At 37.0% G+C, this 16,652-nt stretch overlaps 1 protein-coding gene across 1 annotated transcript; it reads right to left on the reverse strand.

Annotated features, from left to right (window-relative positions):
• hspa4l (heat shock protein 4 like) lies at window positions 1-16,528 on the reverse strand. Its single transcript, XM_066681345.1, has 19 exons — window positions 16,064-16,528; window positions 14,526-14,583; window positions 14,261-14,401; window positions 13,952-14,074; window positions 12,237-12,336; window positions 11,057-11,190; window positions 10,726-10,970; window positions 10,086-10,162; window positions 9,853-10,004; window positions 8,912-9,018; window positions 8,513-8,646; window positions 7,531-7,727; window positions 6,867-6,944; window positions 5,424-5,567; window positions 4,511-4,636; window positions 4,134-4,241; window positions 3,584-3,703; window positions 2,675-2,836; window positions 1-1,068 (listed from the first exon to the last, which is right to left on the reverse strand). The coding sequence occupies exons 1-19, from the start codon at window positions 16,168-16,170 to the stop codon at window positions 907-909; spliced, it is 2,475 nt and encodes an 824-aa protein (XP_066537442.1). The 5' UTR covers window positions 16,171-16,528; the 3' UTR covers window positions 1-906.
• Between the last annotated feature and the right edge of the window lie 124 nt (window positions 16,529-16,652).

Below are 16,652 nucleotides of genomic sequence, written 5' to 3' on the forward strand. Positions count from 1 at the left end.
CACTGTAAAGTGCAGATGAGTAACACAGATAAACAACTCTACAAACATCAAATAAAGCATGGGATCTGGAATTCAGCTGCACATCTAAAACATTTCACTGGTGACGCTGCATCAGCTTGTTTAAAAAAAAAATACAACAACACATTTGATCATGAAGGTGTTTTTAATAGATTCCATCGCCCGATGTCCTCACCTGATATGGAGAAATGCATGAAAAGTAGATGGAAATAAACAGCTCGGTATATATATATATATTTAAAATGACAACTTGGAGCTGAAAGCATTCCCATTTCAACACTAGGACTGTACCCTTATATACACACCCAGTAACCAATAAATTCAAATTACTAAAATATTATTTACAGGACCTAGTCATCATATATCCTCTTGAAAGTCATGTATTAAATACATACTGTATATATTTTTATGTATAATTGCATACATATTTGCTCATTTTGCTTCGATCTGTACTATTGATCAAGCAGCAATTTATTCATGTTCTCTAAACAGGCTAATGTGCGATACAAATTACCTCTTGAGAGAACCAGTGCTTTGGATTGCTCAGAATGCAGTTATCACATTGTCTTAGGAACAGTACGATTCATTGAAAGTGGCAGCATTGTTTCAAGTCTCAAGCTACAACTATTTTATAGGATGCTATCATGTATGTCTAACCCTGCACCTACTTTCACATAGAGCTGTAACATTCAGAGGGTAGCCTGACTCCAAACTGTCAAAAAAAACAGAAAACCATTAGGAGAGCAGACTTAAACAAACAGACGTGCGGATATAGCCAACTGAGTTGTGGACACAAAGAGAATGGTTCTGGCTACAGGTTCAGAGTCAGTTGTGAGGGTCTTATGGTGGCATCAGTGAAAATGACAGAAAGGCTGGATAGCCAGATGTTCAGTCCACCTCCATTTCACCAGGGTTTTTTATCTCTTGTCTGCCCTTGCCATCTGTCCCTTGTCCTGCTGCAGGGCCATTGTGGGCCCCGTTGTCCTCAGCTGGCTCTTCAGATTTGGGCTTGGGTCGGTTTACCACAGGATTGCAAACCTCTTCTAGCTCCTGAAAATTAAACAGGAGCATAGAGCACTTTTAGTAAAGACTACAAAGTAAAAGGTGGCACTATAAATTATTAGTTATAGAATTCCAGAAAAGGAAAAATCGTGAACATTGCATTCAAGTATAGATTTTTCTGTTTAAAATAAATGCATTTATATACAGACATGAAAAAGGAGAGAAGAGAGTGAAAGAATTATGAAGCATTTCTCAGATTAAAACTACACATAATTTTCATAATTTACCGTACACAAACTGGTGAAAAGATATTGTCAGTTAAATAGAAGTTTATGAGATTTAACAAATCACAGGTTCTTGTTTTCACTGGTTTACAAAATAACTCAACCCAAACCCATTTCAGGAAATGAGGTTTGAGATCAATTTACTACAATGTTGGTAGAATTTTTTTTTTTACCTTAAGCAAAGTTCTTTGGGCATTGTGTTTAGCAGAGAGCACAGAGCACCATATCTGATCTGGGTTTGTGAATACCAGAAATTTTTCTTTATTTCCATAACAATTGAGACACCCATATGATGAGCAGAAGTGTGGATGAACACAGGGAGAAAAAGGATTCTCGTAGGTTCAAAACGTGCTAGTGGACATGTATGGTTAGCCTCATGGATGGTTCACGGGGGTAAAGAAAGAAAATACATTAACAGCATTAATAAAATGAATGCTGTTAAACCTTTATCACACTGCTTTTTATTAATGGGAAATCTAGAAAACAAAATCATGCTTTTTTCAAGTTAATAGTTTGCTATAATCAACAACATTACAAAATGTGAAGTCTAATGTTTTTGGTTCACTTTTAAATAAAATGTAGTTCTAAATGATGTTAGGTTTTCTGGTCAATTCTAAGCCACATTCAAATACTATTCACGTAATGATAATGTACTTGTAATGATATTCTTGGCACACATTTTGTTTCTTAAGAGTGATGTGTTGCTGATTATGAATGTTTTCTTTGAGAAAAAAAACCTCCCACATGCTAAATGATGTTATTTCAATAATGGCACAGCAGTCTATCAATCACTTCTGAGGTCTTATTGGTTTGATTTTGGGTTTTTTGTTTTGTTTGTTTGATGATGTTATAATTTGTTAGTGTGAAATACAGTCACTGCATTTAATGTAACACTACACAATGTAATATTCTAGACAAAAATGAACTATTCACAGCCAATACTGCATTAAAACATGATGAATAAATGGTACTTCTTTCTCCAGCAAAACATGAACACGCTTGATTCACGCTTGATGTCCAATACACTGCATGTCAGATTATACTAATATATAATGATATAGATAATGCTTACATGTAATAATATTGTGTAGACATTCTTTAGGCAAGAACAAGTTTAAAAAGCTGAACATGGCTGCTATTGTTAAGATGTCCTCTACTGAGACAGCCAATAAGAGCAGTGGAGGTTTATGAAAACATTATTCCTTCACAAAGGCATAATTGAAAGAGTAGAACCTCTTACAAAAAACCTAATTAAGTGGTTTTATACTCTCCATATTTAATTATCAAACTTAATCAAGCAATCACTGCAGCCCTACACAGGGTTTTCTGACTTTATAACACATTAATCTTTCCATAGTTATAGAACTCACCCGAATCTTCTGAATGATGTCTGCTACTTTCACAATGGGATCCTGTGCAAGGGACAGTTTGCTCTGGGCATTCATCTTCGTGTTCATCCAGCTCATGGACTCACTTACACTCTTCTCCACAATGCTCACCTCCTCAGCATTTAAATGCTGGTAGTTCTCATCCTGAAAATCAAAAATAATCCCAATATGAACATTATATAATATTCACTCTCTCAAGTAATTCAAAACACATCACTGGGCAGTTTTTCAGTCATTTTTTCGCTGTCTGAACATTGACTTGACTCAAGCACGTTCACCATTTCTTCTATCTGTGAAAGGATACTGACTCATTAAGCACATACGCTATGCTAACGGGGTGCAAAAATATACTGAGACCCACTTAGGTAGCAACAGTTGATAATGAAAACAATTAACAATGTCAAAGTAAGGCAGTCCCACCAGTACAGTGAGCTTCACAAAAATCCTTAAAAAGCTTCAGCAATAGGTGGTCATCTCCCACACCATTAATACTGTAACAGCCAATAAAATGCAAGTAAAAAATACTATACACTATGTGTTTTATATGGCAAAGGGCTCATGAAATGTACTCTACATAAACTCATAAAAGTTACTCTACAGACGGATGGGCACTCATTTTAGCATTATACTTACATCAACTTGTGAAAATCTCTGCATGCCTGTTTATGCATTCATTCATTCATTGTCTGAAACCGCTTATCCAATTCAGAGTCGCAGTGGGTCCAGAGCCTACCCGGAATCACTGGGCGCAAGGCATGAACACACCCTGGAGGGGGCGCCAGTCCTTCACAGGGCGAAACACACTCACACATTCACTCACACACTCACACCTATGGACACTTTTGTGTTGCCAATCCACCTATCAACACGTGTTTTTGCATGCCTGTTTACCTTTTGTTTATATGTTTCCACAACTTTCAGGAAGAGTTGAATTTTCCTGCCAAGTTCATCAAAAGCCCGTGGCCTGTCTTCATGCTCTTTATATCGCTCTTCAATGGGCTCACCAAATCTCTACAAAACAGAAAAACATAAAAAATATGCAAAATCACATAAAAATGTCAATAATATCTGCTTATCAGTGCAGACACTTTATTTTACTAATACATAATTTCATAGCCATTTCAAGACATGAATTTAAGTATGATTTAGGACTGGGTGATACGCTAATACAACTGGATATAAATGATGACAGACAAGTAAGAGAGGCCATGAACACTGTTTTGGGAAAGAAAAGTAGTAAAAAAAATAAATAAAATGTACATATGATGTTTTATTACATTTTGCAGTTAAAACAACTGGTGGTTAATCATGCATTAAGAACTGTACATTTCCTACAGTCTCTTCTGAGGTTTCTACCAGAGTGTGAGGTACTATCTGAGAAAAATCTAAGAAAAATGGTAAAACTGGAACTAAAATGTAGACTTAATAAACAATTACTTACTTTGAGTTCACCCAGTTTATCTAGATAGATTTGTTTTTCTTGGTCTTCGCCCTCCTCATACAGCCAGTTTTCTGTATCCTCAAGAATTAGAGTGAGTCTGCTACTCTCCTACACCCACAAAAATGTTCACAACAAATGAGAAATTCACATTAAATGTAGCTGAATAGTTTTTATAACTAATATGTCACATCCCCATATTGTTAAATATGTGTTATAAGTTAAACAAATAAAAACAAAATGAAAAATGTTGTTGAATAATTTACCAGCAGTACAATGAATGTGTAACAGACATAAGACATCAAATGACTGCTTTGAGAGTCTCAGGTGAATGCTTTGAGAGAAACAGGTATAAATGATTAGAGAAGTGAAATTCTCACATCTTCAGTGATGTATTTCTCATAGATTCCACACAGCTTGTCTCTGAGGTCATACACATACTCCTCCACAGCATTCTTCGCATCATTCCTCTCCTTCTCCAGCTTGTCCTGAATTACCATTTTCCGCTTGAAGGAAAGTATAAATTACAGTTACATAAATATAATGGCTGAAAATGTCAATGTTTAGATTGCATTACTCACACGTGTTTTTTCTTGTTTACTCAACTTCTGTAAATCATTAGTAATATTGACTATAATTTCTGGTCAGCACCAGAAGAAATATTTAGTATATTTAATATAAGAATATATGATGTTCTAAAAAGCACTAAAAAACTAGTCTGGAGTTTCATCAACATTTATTTGTTTGGCAAAACTTTCTGCAGCTCCAGATAAATTTAGTGGTTGTCCATCGTCCATCCAACCATCCATCCATCCTTGCATTCATCTAATGAATTTCCTTTCCTTTGATTAATTTATTCATATATTCATCACAGTGTCTTATCATTTCTATTCATTGACTGATTACAGAGACTAATAAGCTCAAACTGAGAGACAAATTCTAAACCCTATTTGATCCGTAAAGAGTAAGATATATAAGGTTTTGGTCAGTAGAATGTAATATGCCAGGTATAGCTCAGAATTCGTAAGAAAATTTAAAAGGGAATTGCTATAACAGTTCAAAATTTCTGTGTAAAAATATAATTAAGATGCAAACAGAGAGAATGTTTTGATGTGAAGTGTGACATTTTGTTGAATTTAAAGAGTCTGAAACATTTGCTACAGTGGTGTTTGGAACAAGACAGCTGAACATTTAATGCCTCTGCAATTTAGCTCCCTGAAGGTAAACACACAAAATGTTTGAAATACCAGAGAGCACTTTTTTGCTATAGTTCTGAGAAAAGATTTCCCTCACCTCCTCTTCCATCAGACTGTTCAGAAGCTCTCTGTCCAACTGTCTGGAGATGTTGGTGAGGACTGGAAGATCAAGACACTTCACCTTTGTCTTGGGTTTGCTGCTACCTGCCCCCTGCTCTTGCTTTTCAGAGGAGACACCCTCCTTTACGAAATCAACCAGAGAATATAATTAAAGCATACCAGTGGTGGACAGTAACTAAGTAAATGTTATCATTACTGTAATTAATTGGTTTTTCATGTATCTGTACCTCAGATGTACTTTCATTTTGGCTGATTTTTTTTATTTTAACTCCACTACATTTTAGTGTCAATTATCTTACTTTTACAATAACATTATGCAAAATCTTTCGGTCCCTTTGGTTTGTGTGCATAAAACCGTAACATGTCTGAATAAACTCCCTGCTCTGCACAGGTCTCTGTGCTGTGTCTCTGAGAGGCACACAGTGGCATTGATCATTTACTAATTTAAAGAAGACCCAAACCTTTATTTATCTATAATAAACTCAAAATTAGAACTATAAATAAATCTTAAAATCCAAACTGCTTGTTCACAGAACGTTGTTTCATAGCCACTTGGTTCTACCTAATGAAAATCGTTTGCCTTCAGTGTTTTGTGCTTATGATAACATTAATATCAGCGTCAGAATAATTAATGACAATTTAATGAAATTCTTTTAAAACAGTGATCTACCAAGATTGAAACTAGAGTCTTTTCATCTACAATGCACTGATTAAGCAAGAATCTTAAAAATTATAACAGGATATGAGTCATATTAAATTATTGTGGTTTTACTTTTGAAAATTAAAGGGAACATCTACGACTGTGGGGAAACACCATTCTCCCCGGTTAGCTTACGTCTTTTAAGGAAGAATGGTGTAGTTGAGGAAGAAAATGATTGTTATTTATATGTGGCTAAAGTTGTCTTTAAGTTTATATTCATTGTTTGAATTACTACAGAACCTCATTTGTAACTTGAGTTGTTTAGTTTTCAGTCTGTTTACTTTCATGCTCTCCGGTATTTGGTGTCAGTTCCAGTGATTCAAAACAGCAAAAATAAGTCCATATTACACATCTATGGAGTAATCATGGTTAATGCTTTTCAATGTTTGGAGGTCTATTTGTTGTCTAAAAACCCTAGATGCCTTTTCTTAGCCCTTAGCAGAGAAAGAGAGAGAGAGAAAGCCAGCATACAGGACGGAGACCCTTTTTTTTACCCACTGGGACTTCATAAAATCATTAGAATAGTTTCGAGCATGCAAATGGACTGGAGAACTAATGGTGAGTAAATGGTGATAGAACATCCTCAGAATTTTATAAAAAGTGTTTTTGATTAAATCATGAATGTGCATTTGAAGACAAATGCTTTTGCACTCTTACTAAAATGGAGATCTAAAAAAAAGGGCAACAATAAAGGGCACATATTATTTAAGTGAGTTGTACCTTATTATTAGCATTTGGCATTTTCCCATCTTCATTCGGCTGTTCAGGTTGGCCTTCCTGGTCAACCTGCATTTTATTCTAAAGCACAAAGAAAACACAATAACATTACAATAACATCCTGCAAAGATAGCTGCTTGTATGTACTTTATACAGAGTATGTACTTTATATAGTACATTGTAAGTACTATATACTTACAATATAAAATCATGAAAACATGCATCATGTGAGTTTTATGCAAACATTTCAGACAATCCTTAATTTTGCCGTAAGGTACGGGAAAATGTACACAAATAAGTACCGTTACACCCCAAAGGAGAAGACAAATATGGTCTAACTATAGCTGCCTTGTACTACTTATGGGTGCCCCTGCTGTTTTAGGTTTTTTATGTTCAACAGTAGGTCCTGCACAGCAAGCAACAGGCAGTGTTGCTGGAACATGAGGAGTGAGGAGTTTGGTGCGTTCTCCCTGTGTCTGTGTGGGTTTTCTCAGGGTGCTCTGGTTTTATCCAACTGTCCAAAAACATATGTTAGTAGGAGGACTGGCTATACAATAGTACCCCAAAGGTGTGAGCACTTGAGCGAAAGTGAGTGTGGGGTGCCCAATGTTGGACTGCCGGCCTGTCCAGGGTGTGTTCCTGCCATGATATTGAAGCTTTTTCCCACCTGGTCCTCTGGCCTCCCCTCATTCTGAACAGTGGGCTCTGTCTCCATCTGTACGTCTTCTGTCTCACCCTTCTGCTTCTCAATCAGAGAGGCACTGGAGACACTGAAGATACCATGCACATTTACACGCACTTTCACCTTGACTTTTGAACTGTCTCCATCAGGCTGGGCTACAACATTCTGGACAGTAAAGTGACCTGATGGGAAAGAAAATGGAAATTAATTTAGTATAAAATATTATGTCTGATGTTTTTTTACATCTGTTTTATTACTGTTTTAATATAATATCTATATTATTTTACAATTAGGACTGTCACTACTGATTACATTGCACACCCCATGTTTTTCAAATTTAAAAATTCTCTTGAAGTTTTATTTAATTGAGAAAAGCAAAAAAATAAATTTCATTGTATTATTTAAAATATTCACATATTTAACATGTGATGCCACACTCTAGGTTAGTGTACTCTTGTGTATTAAACATCACTACCTCAGCACATGCTCTCATTTTCTTGATTCCATAAATTGTGACATTTATCAAGTAACAGAGAGTTTTGAAAGAAGGCCTATGTCAGCCAAGTAGACTTCAAATGACTTCATTACAATTATATAAAAATCTGTGTGTTCCCGCCTTGCGCCCAGTGATTCTGGGTAGGATCCAGACCCCCCGCGACCCTGAACAGGATAAGCAGTTACAGACAACGAATGAATGAATAAAAAATATATATGAATTTGATTTTGCTTTTTGGTATACAGCTTTAGCTAAGAGCTTACTAACACAAAGAAAAGTTTCTTCCTCAGTTATGAACTTCTAGAACTGTTGTACTGTAAGTGACTGATTAGTTCCTAGTGGGTTTTCCGTTAGCTACAAGTACAAAGAAATAAAGAAGAATCCAAAGGTTGGTGTAGCCTAGTTGAACTGTGATCATCACCTGAGGGGAAGACACATGATGCCCTCCTTAAAAAGACAGACTCATCTCACCTATTCTGCTATCTAGGTATGGCAAATCTTGTGGACAGCTGTAAAACGCATCCAGATCAAATGGCTCTTTCTTGTGGAAGGTGATCACTTTGGAGAAAGGGGCTGCATGGTTCTTGCTGTACACCTCACATTCACTATGTAAACAGAAAAGAATTAAATGCATGGGAGTAATAGGTGCTCTAAATGATCACAAGATTATTTCTAGGTAACAATTTCAACTCTGTTACCATATGTAACATATCTATCTGGTTAACACACTTAATAGCATCCTGTATTTCCAAGATGTTTACAACTATAGACCTAAGAAACTGAAAGAAATGTTCCAATCCTAAATGCCTTACAAATGTACAATAAGAACAAATAAAACATTAAACCTTTTTTTGATTGAAAAGATCTTACCCTACTCCCTCATCTGTGGGAGACTTCCAGCGGAGAGTTATAGGGAAGGGGACCACATCTGTGATAGAGAACTCACGGACCTTGAATGCTGGGGACAGGATTGCACACTACAAACAAGCACACAAACACACACACACACATAGATGCATATGTAAATGCATACAAATTCAACTGCTGTTATATAACGAACACCACTAAAGAAGCTTTGTGATGTACATCAGTAAAAATGGCCTATTAATTGATATATAATTCACTGACAGATTAGACTTGTTTACATTTTAATATTTACAAAATTCAGATAACACAAGATTTTGTAGGGATGGGTAGCATGTCTTAAAAATAGAGTCTTATTGACTTTTGTAGAGTAGTTGATTTTGCATACATAGACTAGGTAACTAAAAAAATCACTAATCAGCCTTAGCTTACCAGTAAAGGGGAATGTCTCAAGCATAGCAGTGGAAAAAGAACAGCAGTGGGCAGGAAGTATGACAGTCATTAAGCAGAATATTTTGCTTAAGGTGCAAGCAGCAAAAAGAATACAACTGATTTCATTTTTACATAGTATTTCTTCCCAATTAAATTACTTTGTGGAAATACTATGTAAAATTGTATTGGTGTAAGACAATGAAGTACAGCCTTGTAAGCAAGACTAGATAGGATTAAAAAGGCAAGGACTTTGTAAAGGGTCTCTGTAAGAAGTGTGTCGAGCAAAAAAAATAAAAATAAAAGTGCTTTTCAGATATCTCAAAGCAGTTTTTGCTGTTTGCACCTTAAGCAAACTGCTAAGAAAATAAAAAGATTTTTTTTAATGTTAATAACTGTGAAGACGTATTAGTAGTAATTTAGTAAAATATGTATTGTTGTACAACACAGGATTTATGTCATGATAGAAATTTCTTTATAACAACTGACAGAAGTGAATGAAAATATCTGCATATAACCTGTAGTGCACACCCTCGTGCAACAGCCTCATCAGCATTTAAGGTGGTGCTGATGTCCTTACAAAAGAACTTGGAGATTCTCTCTTTGATTGCTGGAATCCTGGTAGCTCCACCAACAACCTCAACAGCATAGATCTCGTCTCTGCTCAGCTCTGTCACCAGAAGCAAAAACACTGCATTAAACATCTACTGTGACACAAGTTGAATCAGTAAAATCATTCATTTAATCTTACTTGACTGATCCAAAACCGCTTTCAATGGGGCTTCAACTCTCATCAGGAGGTGGCCACACATTTCTTCCAACTGGTTCCTGCAAAAGAGAATGATATCTGTATATAAAGATCCACTTCTAGGGCAGTAGGTGTCATGAAGTTGGGTAACATGACTATGTGAAATCTAAAAGAGATACTTTGGCTAAAATGAAAAAATATAACCATGACCATCTGTTTGTGAACCTGTTTCCTCACGTGTACCACTGTAAAGGTTTGAAAGAATACAACCACTTTGGGTATATATTTACGTCTACATCAGTGGCTACGCTAGCTGTCAGGATTTCTTTATTGTTTGGGGGGAATCTTATCAATGGAACACTTATCAATGGAAATGTTGGAGAATAATTTCCTTAACTTTAATGCAAGTTCATGTAAATATATTTTGCTCCAAGAAATGTTAAAGAACTTATACTGTTGCATCTTTTGCAACATTTTCACAGGGCACGTGTTTTGTTCAAACAATGCTGAAAAAAAGATATTTTGTTTTCTCTGAAGAGTAACTACTTGTAATAAATTTGAGAAAAAGCCAGATCAGAAATCTGATATGTAGACATGAACTACCTAAACATGCAGAAATCATGTCCTTCTTCTTTGATCTCACCTGTTCATCACTCCTGAGACGTCAATGTCATTCATGAAGCACTCAATGTTGAGTGGTATGTCTGAGGAGTTTGCACTCATGAGCTTCTTTAGCTTCTCACACTCTTGGAAGAGCCTCAGCAAAGCCCTGGGGTTCTCCTTCACATTTAACTTGTAGCGGGCCTTAAACTCCTCACAAAAATACTCTACCAGTGCTTCATCAAAGTTACGCCCACCCAAATATGGGTCAAAAGCTGTTGCCAACACCTATGGAAAGAAAAATACTTTGTAAAGATATACGCAAACTGTTACAGTTTGAATGGCCCTACTGAATACAGATACTTCTGACTTACCTTCAGTTTTCCTTTGTTAAAGGAGACAATTGAGACTTGGTAAGATGAGTGACCAATGTCCACAAACACAACATTACGGGGCTTTTCCTCAGGGTTTGGCAAATCCTGCTTATAGATGCCATAGGCCAAGGCCACTGAAATAAAAAACAAACCAAAATATTCTCTGTCTATTAATGAATTGTGTTTGGAATAATATTTTAGAAACACATTTTTGTATAATAAAAGTCACATAAAATATTATGTAAAACTACTTTGTGACAACAATTAAACTACTTGCAAGTCACTGGCTAATTTAATATCCTATCAGTAAACAATAAGGCGTCACAGTCTTTACTAAGATGGCCATTGTGGCGCTGTCCTTGGTGCTGAAAATGATTAAAGATAAAAGAACATCTCTGCACTTCAGAGAGAATTAAATCGTATATATTAACCATTTAAGAAGGGAAATTCCTTGAGACATATTATTTATGTTGCAATGTGAGAAAACACATTGCACGTCCTTTCCAAAATCCACAAACCATCACAGTCACAAAACAATCAGATGTGAATAGAAAAGGTCATGCTATGTTTTCCAGTGTTCCTCTTGTGCACTAGCTCCTGGTTGTGTTTCTCCTCATGTTTTCCCTGTGTTTTGTTTTACATAGCCATATGTTCTTGTTCCCTCACATGATCTCTTGCCAATCTCCCTCATTTGTGTCAAGTGACTAAAGTTCTTTGTCTATATATAAAAGCCTGGTGTCTTTGTCCTAGTATTGGTCAGTTATTGTCTGTTTTCTTTTTGGTGTATTTAAATTCTTAACATATTAAGTACTTAACACATAGCTCTTAACATATTTAGGTTTTGTTTTCAGTATTCTTTCTTGTTTGTGTCCATTTTGTCCTCAATACACTGTGTGAAATTTTTGTTTATTAAACAACCTCAACTTTTTTAAACAGCCTTAGTGATCCTTCATTCGCACTCTAATGTTACTGGAGTAAATAACCACGAACAGCATGTCATCAAGGCCAATAATGATTATATTGTAAAGGACTATGGCTATAATTACTAGTTCTACTACTACAAATTTAAATGAATTTATGAATATGTCTTCTGCCACAAGGGCTACAGTATAAACAGGGAGAGTAGCTCATTATAAGATGTGTGAAAAAACTGTTTTGATTGTTTTTCTTTTTCACAAACCTGCTGTTGTATCATTAATCAGTCTCAGGCAATTCAGCCCAGCAATCTGACAGGCGTCCATCAGAGCCCTTCGCTCTGCATCAGTAAAGAAGCTAGGGACCTACACAAAACGAATATGGAAATGAATAAATTTTCTCTTGTATAAAAGAAATTGTACAATATATTCTGAAATGTTATGCACTGAAATTACATCATATAAAGCATGTGAATCCCAAATGGTAATAAAACATTACAGAAAGGTTAAATTTAATAACTGAATTCTCACAAAATCATTTAAATAATGTTTCCCCTCGTCTCCACTCAGGACAAAAATTTGTCATTTCCATTTATTTAGTTTTAATTTTTTATTTAAAAAACAGCCTTGACTGTGTTCTTTTCTTACTGTCTGTCTATTTTGACCACTAGTGTGAAAAAAACAAGCACCTACACATGCAGATGGCTTTTAGAAACATTTGTTAAAGAATGGGTCACTCCTAGGAGTTCAGTGAATTCCATTGTGGTACCGTGATATGGATACCACCTGTGCAACAAGTTCTGTTGTGAAATTTCCTCACTACTACGTCAGTCAACTGGCAATAGTATTATAACAAAGTGGATGCGATTGGGAATGACAGCTACAAAGTGGTAGGACATGTAAATGACAGAGTGGGGTCAGCAGATGCTGAGGTGCATAGTGTGCAGAGGTCAGTCTTTACAGAGTCATGCCCAACAGACCTCCAAATTTCATGTGGCCTTCAGATTAGCCACATTTCAGATTAGTGTGTGGAGCACTACATGGAATGGGTTTCTAATGGCCGAGCAGCTGCATCTCCACCCATTGGGGATGGCACGTTACTGTTCCCTCATGACTGTGCACCAGTGCACAAAGCAAGGGTCCTCAACCTGATAGAACATCTTTGGGGAGAATTAGAACAAAGAATGTGAGCAAGATCTTCTCGTCCCATATCAGTGTCTGATCTCACAAATGCGCTTCTGGAAGAATGGACAAAAATTCCAACAAACACACTCCTAAACCTCATGGAAAGCCTTCCCAGAAAAGTTGAAGCTGATATAGTAGCAAAAAATGTGCCAACATCATAGTAACCTTATGGATTAAGAATAGGATGTCACTCAGGTTCATATGCATACGAAGGCAGGGCGAATGATTACTTTAGGGAATATAGTGTAGCACGTCCAACAATTTAAAAAGACTGGTTTGTCTTCTGTACAATATTAGGAGTTATGACAGCACACAGAAATTCTACTCTAATTTAATTAACTCTGCACATGCAAAAAAGTAGTAATTCTTTTAATGTCAGATTTAAGTCATGAAAAAAATGTTTGCGCCACATGATTTCATCTTACTGGTAGGATAGTGGGTCCGCAGGAAACAAACAAAATACAAAATAATATTAATAAGCTAACATGCTGCTCGTTGAGTCAAGTGTTAATTTGCTTGAATCATATCGAGAACCGAGGAGCTGTGTCTATAACCACAGATTAATACAATATGTATAAAACTAGTGATTGTACTGATAATGGCAGAATGTTCATCATCAGAAGAACTTTCCAGGTCCAAGATAGAGACTCTCAGTTTGGACTACTGCATCACCAGAGTAGGAGTTGGTTTTACATGTTTAAAACACATCTACAGATTGCAAAAAGTTTTAGCCAGAGTGGTTCTTTAAGTAAATACAGTGCAGAGTGAGAAGATTGTGCCTATGGGATCCACTTACTGAAATCACACAGTCCACCACAGGTTTCTTCAGAGCATTCTCTGAAGTCTCCTTTAGCTTAGTGAGCAACATGGCCGTCACCTGCTCAATAGTGAACACTTTATCCTCATCCATGTACCGAACCTACAGGAAAGATTTGTCAGTATTCCATTACCTCTGTACATGAAAACAGTAATGTATATTGTACACACAGCATAGTTTAACATGAAAAACATGTGATAAGGCTGTCACAGCCAAATTGAGATATTGCATTTGCTTAATGTGGAGGAGGGGTGTGAGTGGAAGAAGGGATGTGTCCAGAAAACTCACCTTTACTCCAGTGCTACCATTGGCCAACCTGTGAAGGCTGTAAGGCAACTTAGCTTTCTCCCCCTGAACAAAGGGGTCATCAAATGCGCGACCATGGAACTTCTTAAAGCCATGGATTGTGTTCTTAAAATTTGTTATCATCTGTTAAGAAAAATGTATTTTGAATAGTATGTTGCCCTTCCAATATCCCAACCAACACAAGTATTTAGGATAGTCAAAGCACATCTGAAATTCACAGCATAATTATGTTTAGCTGCATACATACCTGACTCTTAGCAGCATTTCCAATGGTTCGGTTTTTAGATGCCAGAGAAACACATGCCCTGTGGGAAAAATAAGTTGTTTATTAATTTATCACTGAGACTGCAGTTCGTCATACTCAAGTACACACAAACATAATATCCTCCCCTGTTGCCCAAGGCACAGTAACACTGCTAGCAGGAGGGGATGTTGCCTGACAGGACCTAGGACAGCAGCCTTAGTGTTGCTTTCTCAACATTAACCAATGTAGGGTTTGAGAGTTCTGTAATAATAACCTACAATTAATGCCTGGATCTGTAACTATATAGGGAGTCTGTGGAAGGTTTGAGAATTAGGGCATTAAGAATAGCCCATTTAAAACAAATTAAAGGCAGGGAGTAAAATATAGGATACACACGCTGAACACAATGAATCCTCTGCGAATAAAAAAGTCAACACATTACAGTCATATGATCAAAACCTCATGACTCTTAGTAACAACTGTAATACTCTTTACCATGCGAATATACCAGCTGTCCTTTACGTTGTGTAAACATTATGGCCAAAACATTGTCTGGAGTATTCTCAGATTAAAGTTACTTAAAGTTAAGAGCATTTTAGTCACCTAACAACAGTGTATCAAATGACTGATGACTAAGATTTAAAGGCACAAGGAAATGTTCATTATGTCATATGTTCTGACATTCCAACCAAAACAAGATTGTTCTAAACATCATATACACACATTAGATGAAACATTATTTATTGTACTTTTATTTTGTTATACTGTCTTTTTTCTTTGCTTGTCTCTTTGTGAATTTATATAGGCTTTTATAATTCAACAAAGTTTTTAAAGGCTATACTGCATCCAATGTCAAAGGTTTATCCACATGCAGAGTAAAATCCCTGTTTCCTCAAGGCATTCCAGTCTGCAGTTGTTGGGTGGTAAATGCAGGGCCAGACAAACACATCCAAACATATATGTCGTCCATGGATCGGGAATTTCTAATTTGGCCTTATGACTGGTTATATTCTGACTTACATAAGCTCTACTGAGTGTAAGAAAATTACCAAAACTCTCTGAGCAGCACTTTGTGGTGACAGCAGAAAAGCCAGAATAATAATAATAAAAAAAGAAATCCCCTAAACTGAACCAGAGGTGCTGGTTTGACATGAACATCCTTCACTGAGATCCAGCTGGACATGAATAAACACAGGAGGAATGAATTGAGTGCTGGGGATTTTGTGTGTTAAGTCAGAAAGCCATCAACGAGACAACACACAAGGGTTGATCCTCGGTCAGGGCGTAGCAGTTTTTTCACTTATCTGAGTTATACACCATTACAGTATGGAAAACACTGCTCCTGTCACTGAATTCAAATATAACTAGTGATGCCCTACAGAATTTACACTGCAATGTCAAACAGACTCGACCCTGTGTGATAAAACGCTGTAGGAGGCTGGGGAACCCAGTCTATGGTTCATTGCCAGCTCGGCAACAGCAAACATTGCGTAACAAAACACAGCATCGTTTTCCAGCGATTGTGAGGCTGCTGTACTTACGGAGTGCATCTGTCACTGTATTCATTAGCAATGGTCTCAATGCCGCCGCTCCTGGCTACAGCGATGTAACAGTTCTGAAAACCCACATCAAAACCGACCACAGACATATTCGACCGAGAAAATTGGTTTTATTTTTTATCCTTGTCACGTCCAGCTCCTCTCTTTTCTTTTTTCCACTCTAGCAGACCGACAACAACCCTCCACCCCTGACCTAAAATGTGTGGCTACGGTTATTTCGACAGTGCGTTTACAGCCGAGCAGAGAGCCACTAGCTATTATGTAAGCCAGGCTTTTTATAGCCAACTCTTTCACACTAATCCTAGCAGAGGACGCTTCTACTGCATTCTTGCAGCCTCCACTGATACACAGGCAGCCGGCGATATGTCCGGAGACTGAGGAGCCCGAGTCCCGCCCCCGGGCCGCTCTCATTGGACACAGAGATTAGAAAAACTGCGGCATTGGAGCAACGCGCCGCACAACAGAAACATCTAGAAACTCAGGAGCGAGGCAGGAGAACTACGTCACCAGCAACGACCAGCCACAGGCGCGACCAACCAGAGACGAGCGAAAATACTGACACTAATAACTC

This window comes from Hoplias malabaricus, chromosome 1, assembly GCF_029633855.1.
Source record: "Hoplias malabaricus isolate fHopMal1 chromosome 1, fHopMal1.hap1, whole genome shotgun sequence".
NCBI lineage: Eukaryota > Metazoa > Chordata > Actinopteri > Characiformes > Erythrinidae > Hoplias > Hoplias malabaricus.

Bases quoted from the DNA above. Each gene is read 5' to 3' on its own strand.
- hspa4l (XM_066681345.1), bottom strand. From the start codon at position 16,170: ATGTCTGTGGTCGGTTTTGATGTGGGTTTTCAGAACTGTTACATCGCT. The intron at 10,971-11,056 runs GTAAGTCAGAAG...TTCTTTCCATAG, and splicing joins TTAACAAAGGAAAACTGAAG to GTGTTGGCAACAGCTTTTGA. The intron at 10,163-10,725 runs GTGAGATCAAAG...TCTCTTTTGCAG, and splicing joins GTCTCAGGAGTGATGAACAG to GAACCAGTTGGAAGAAATGT.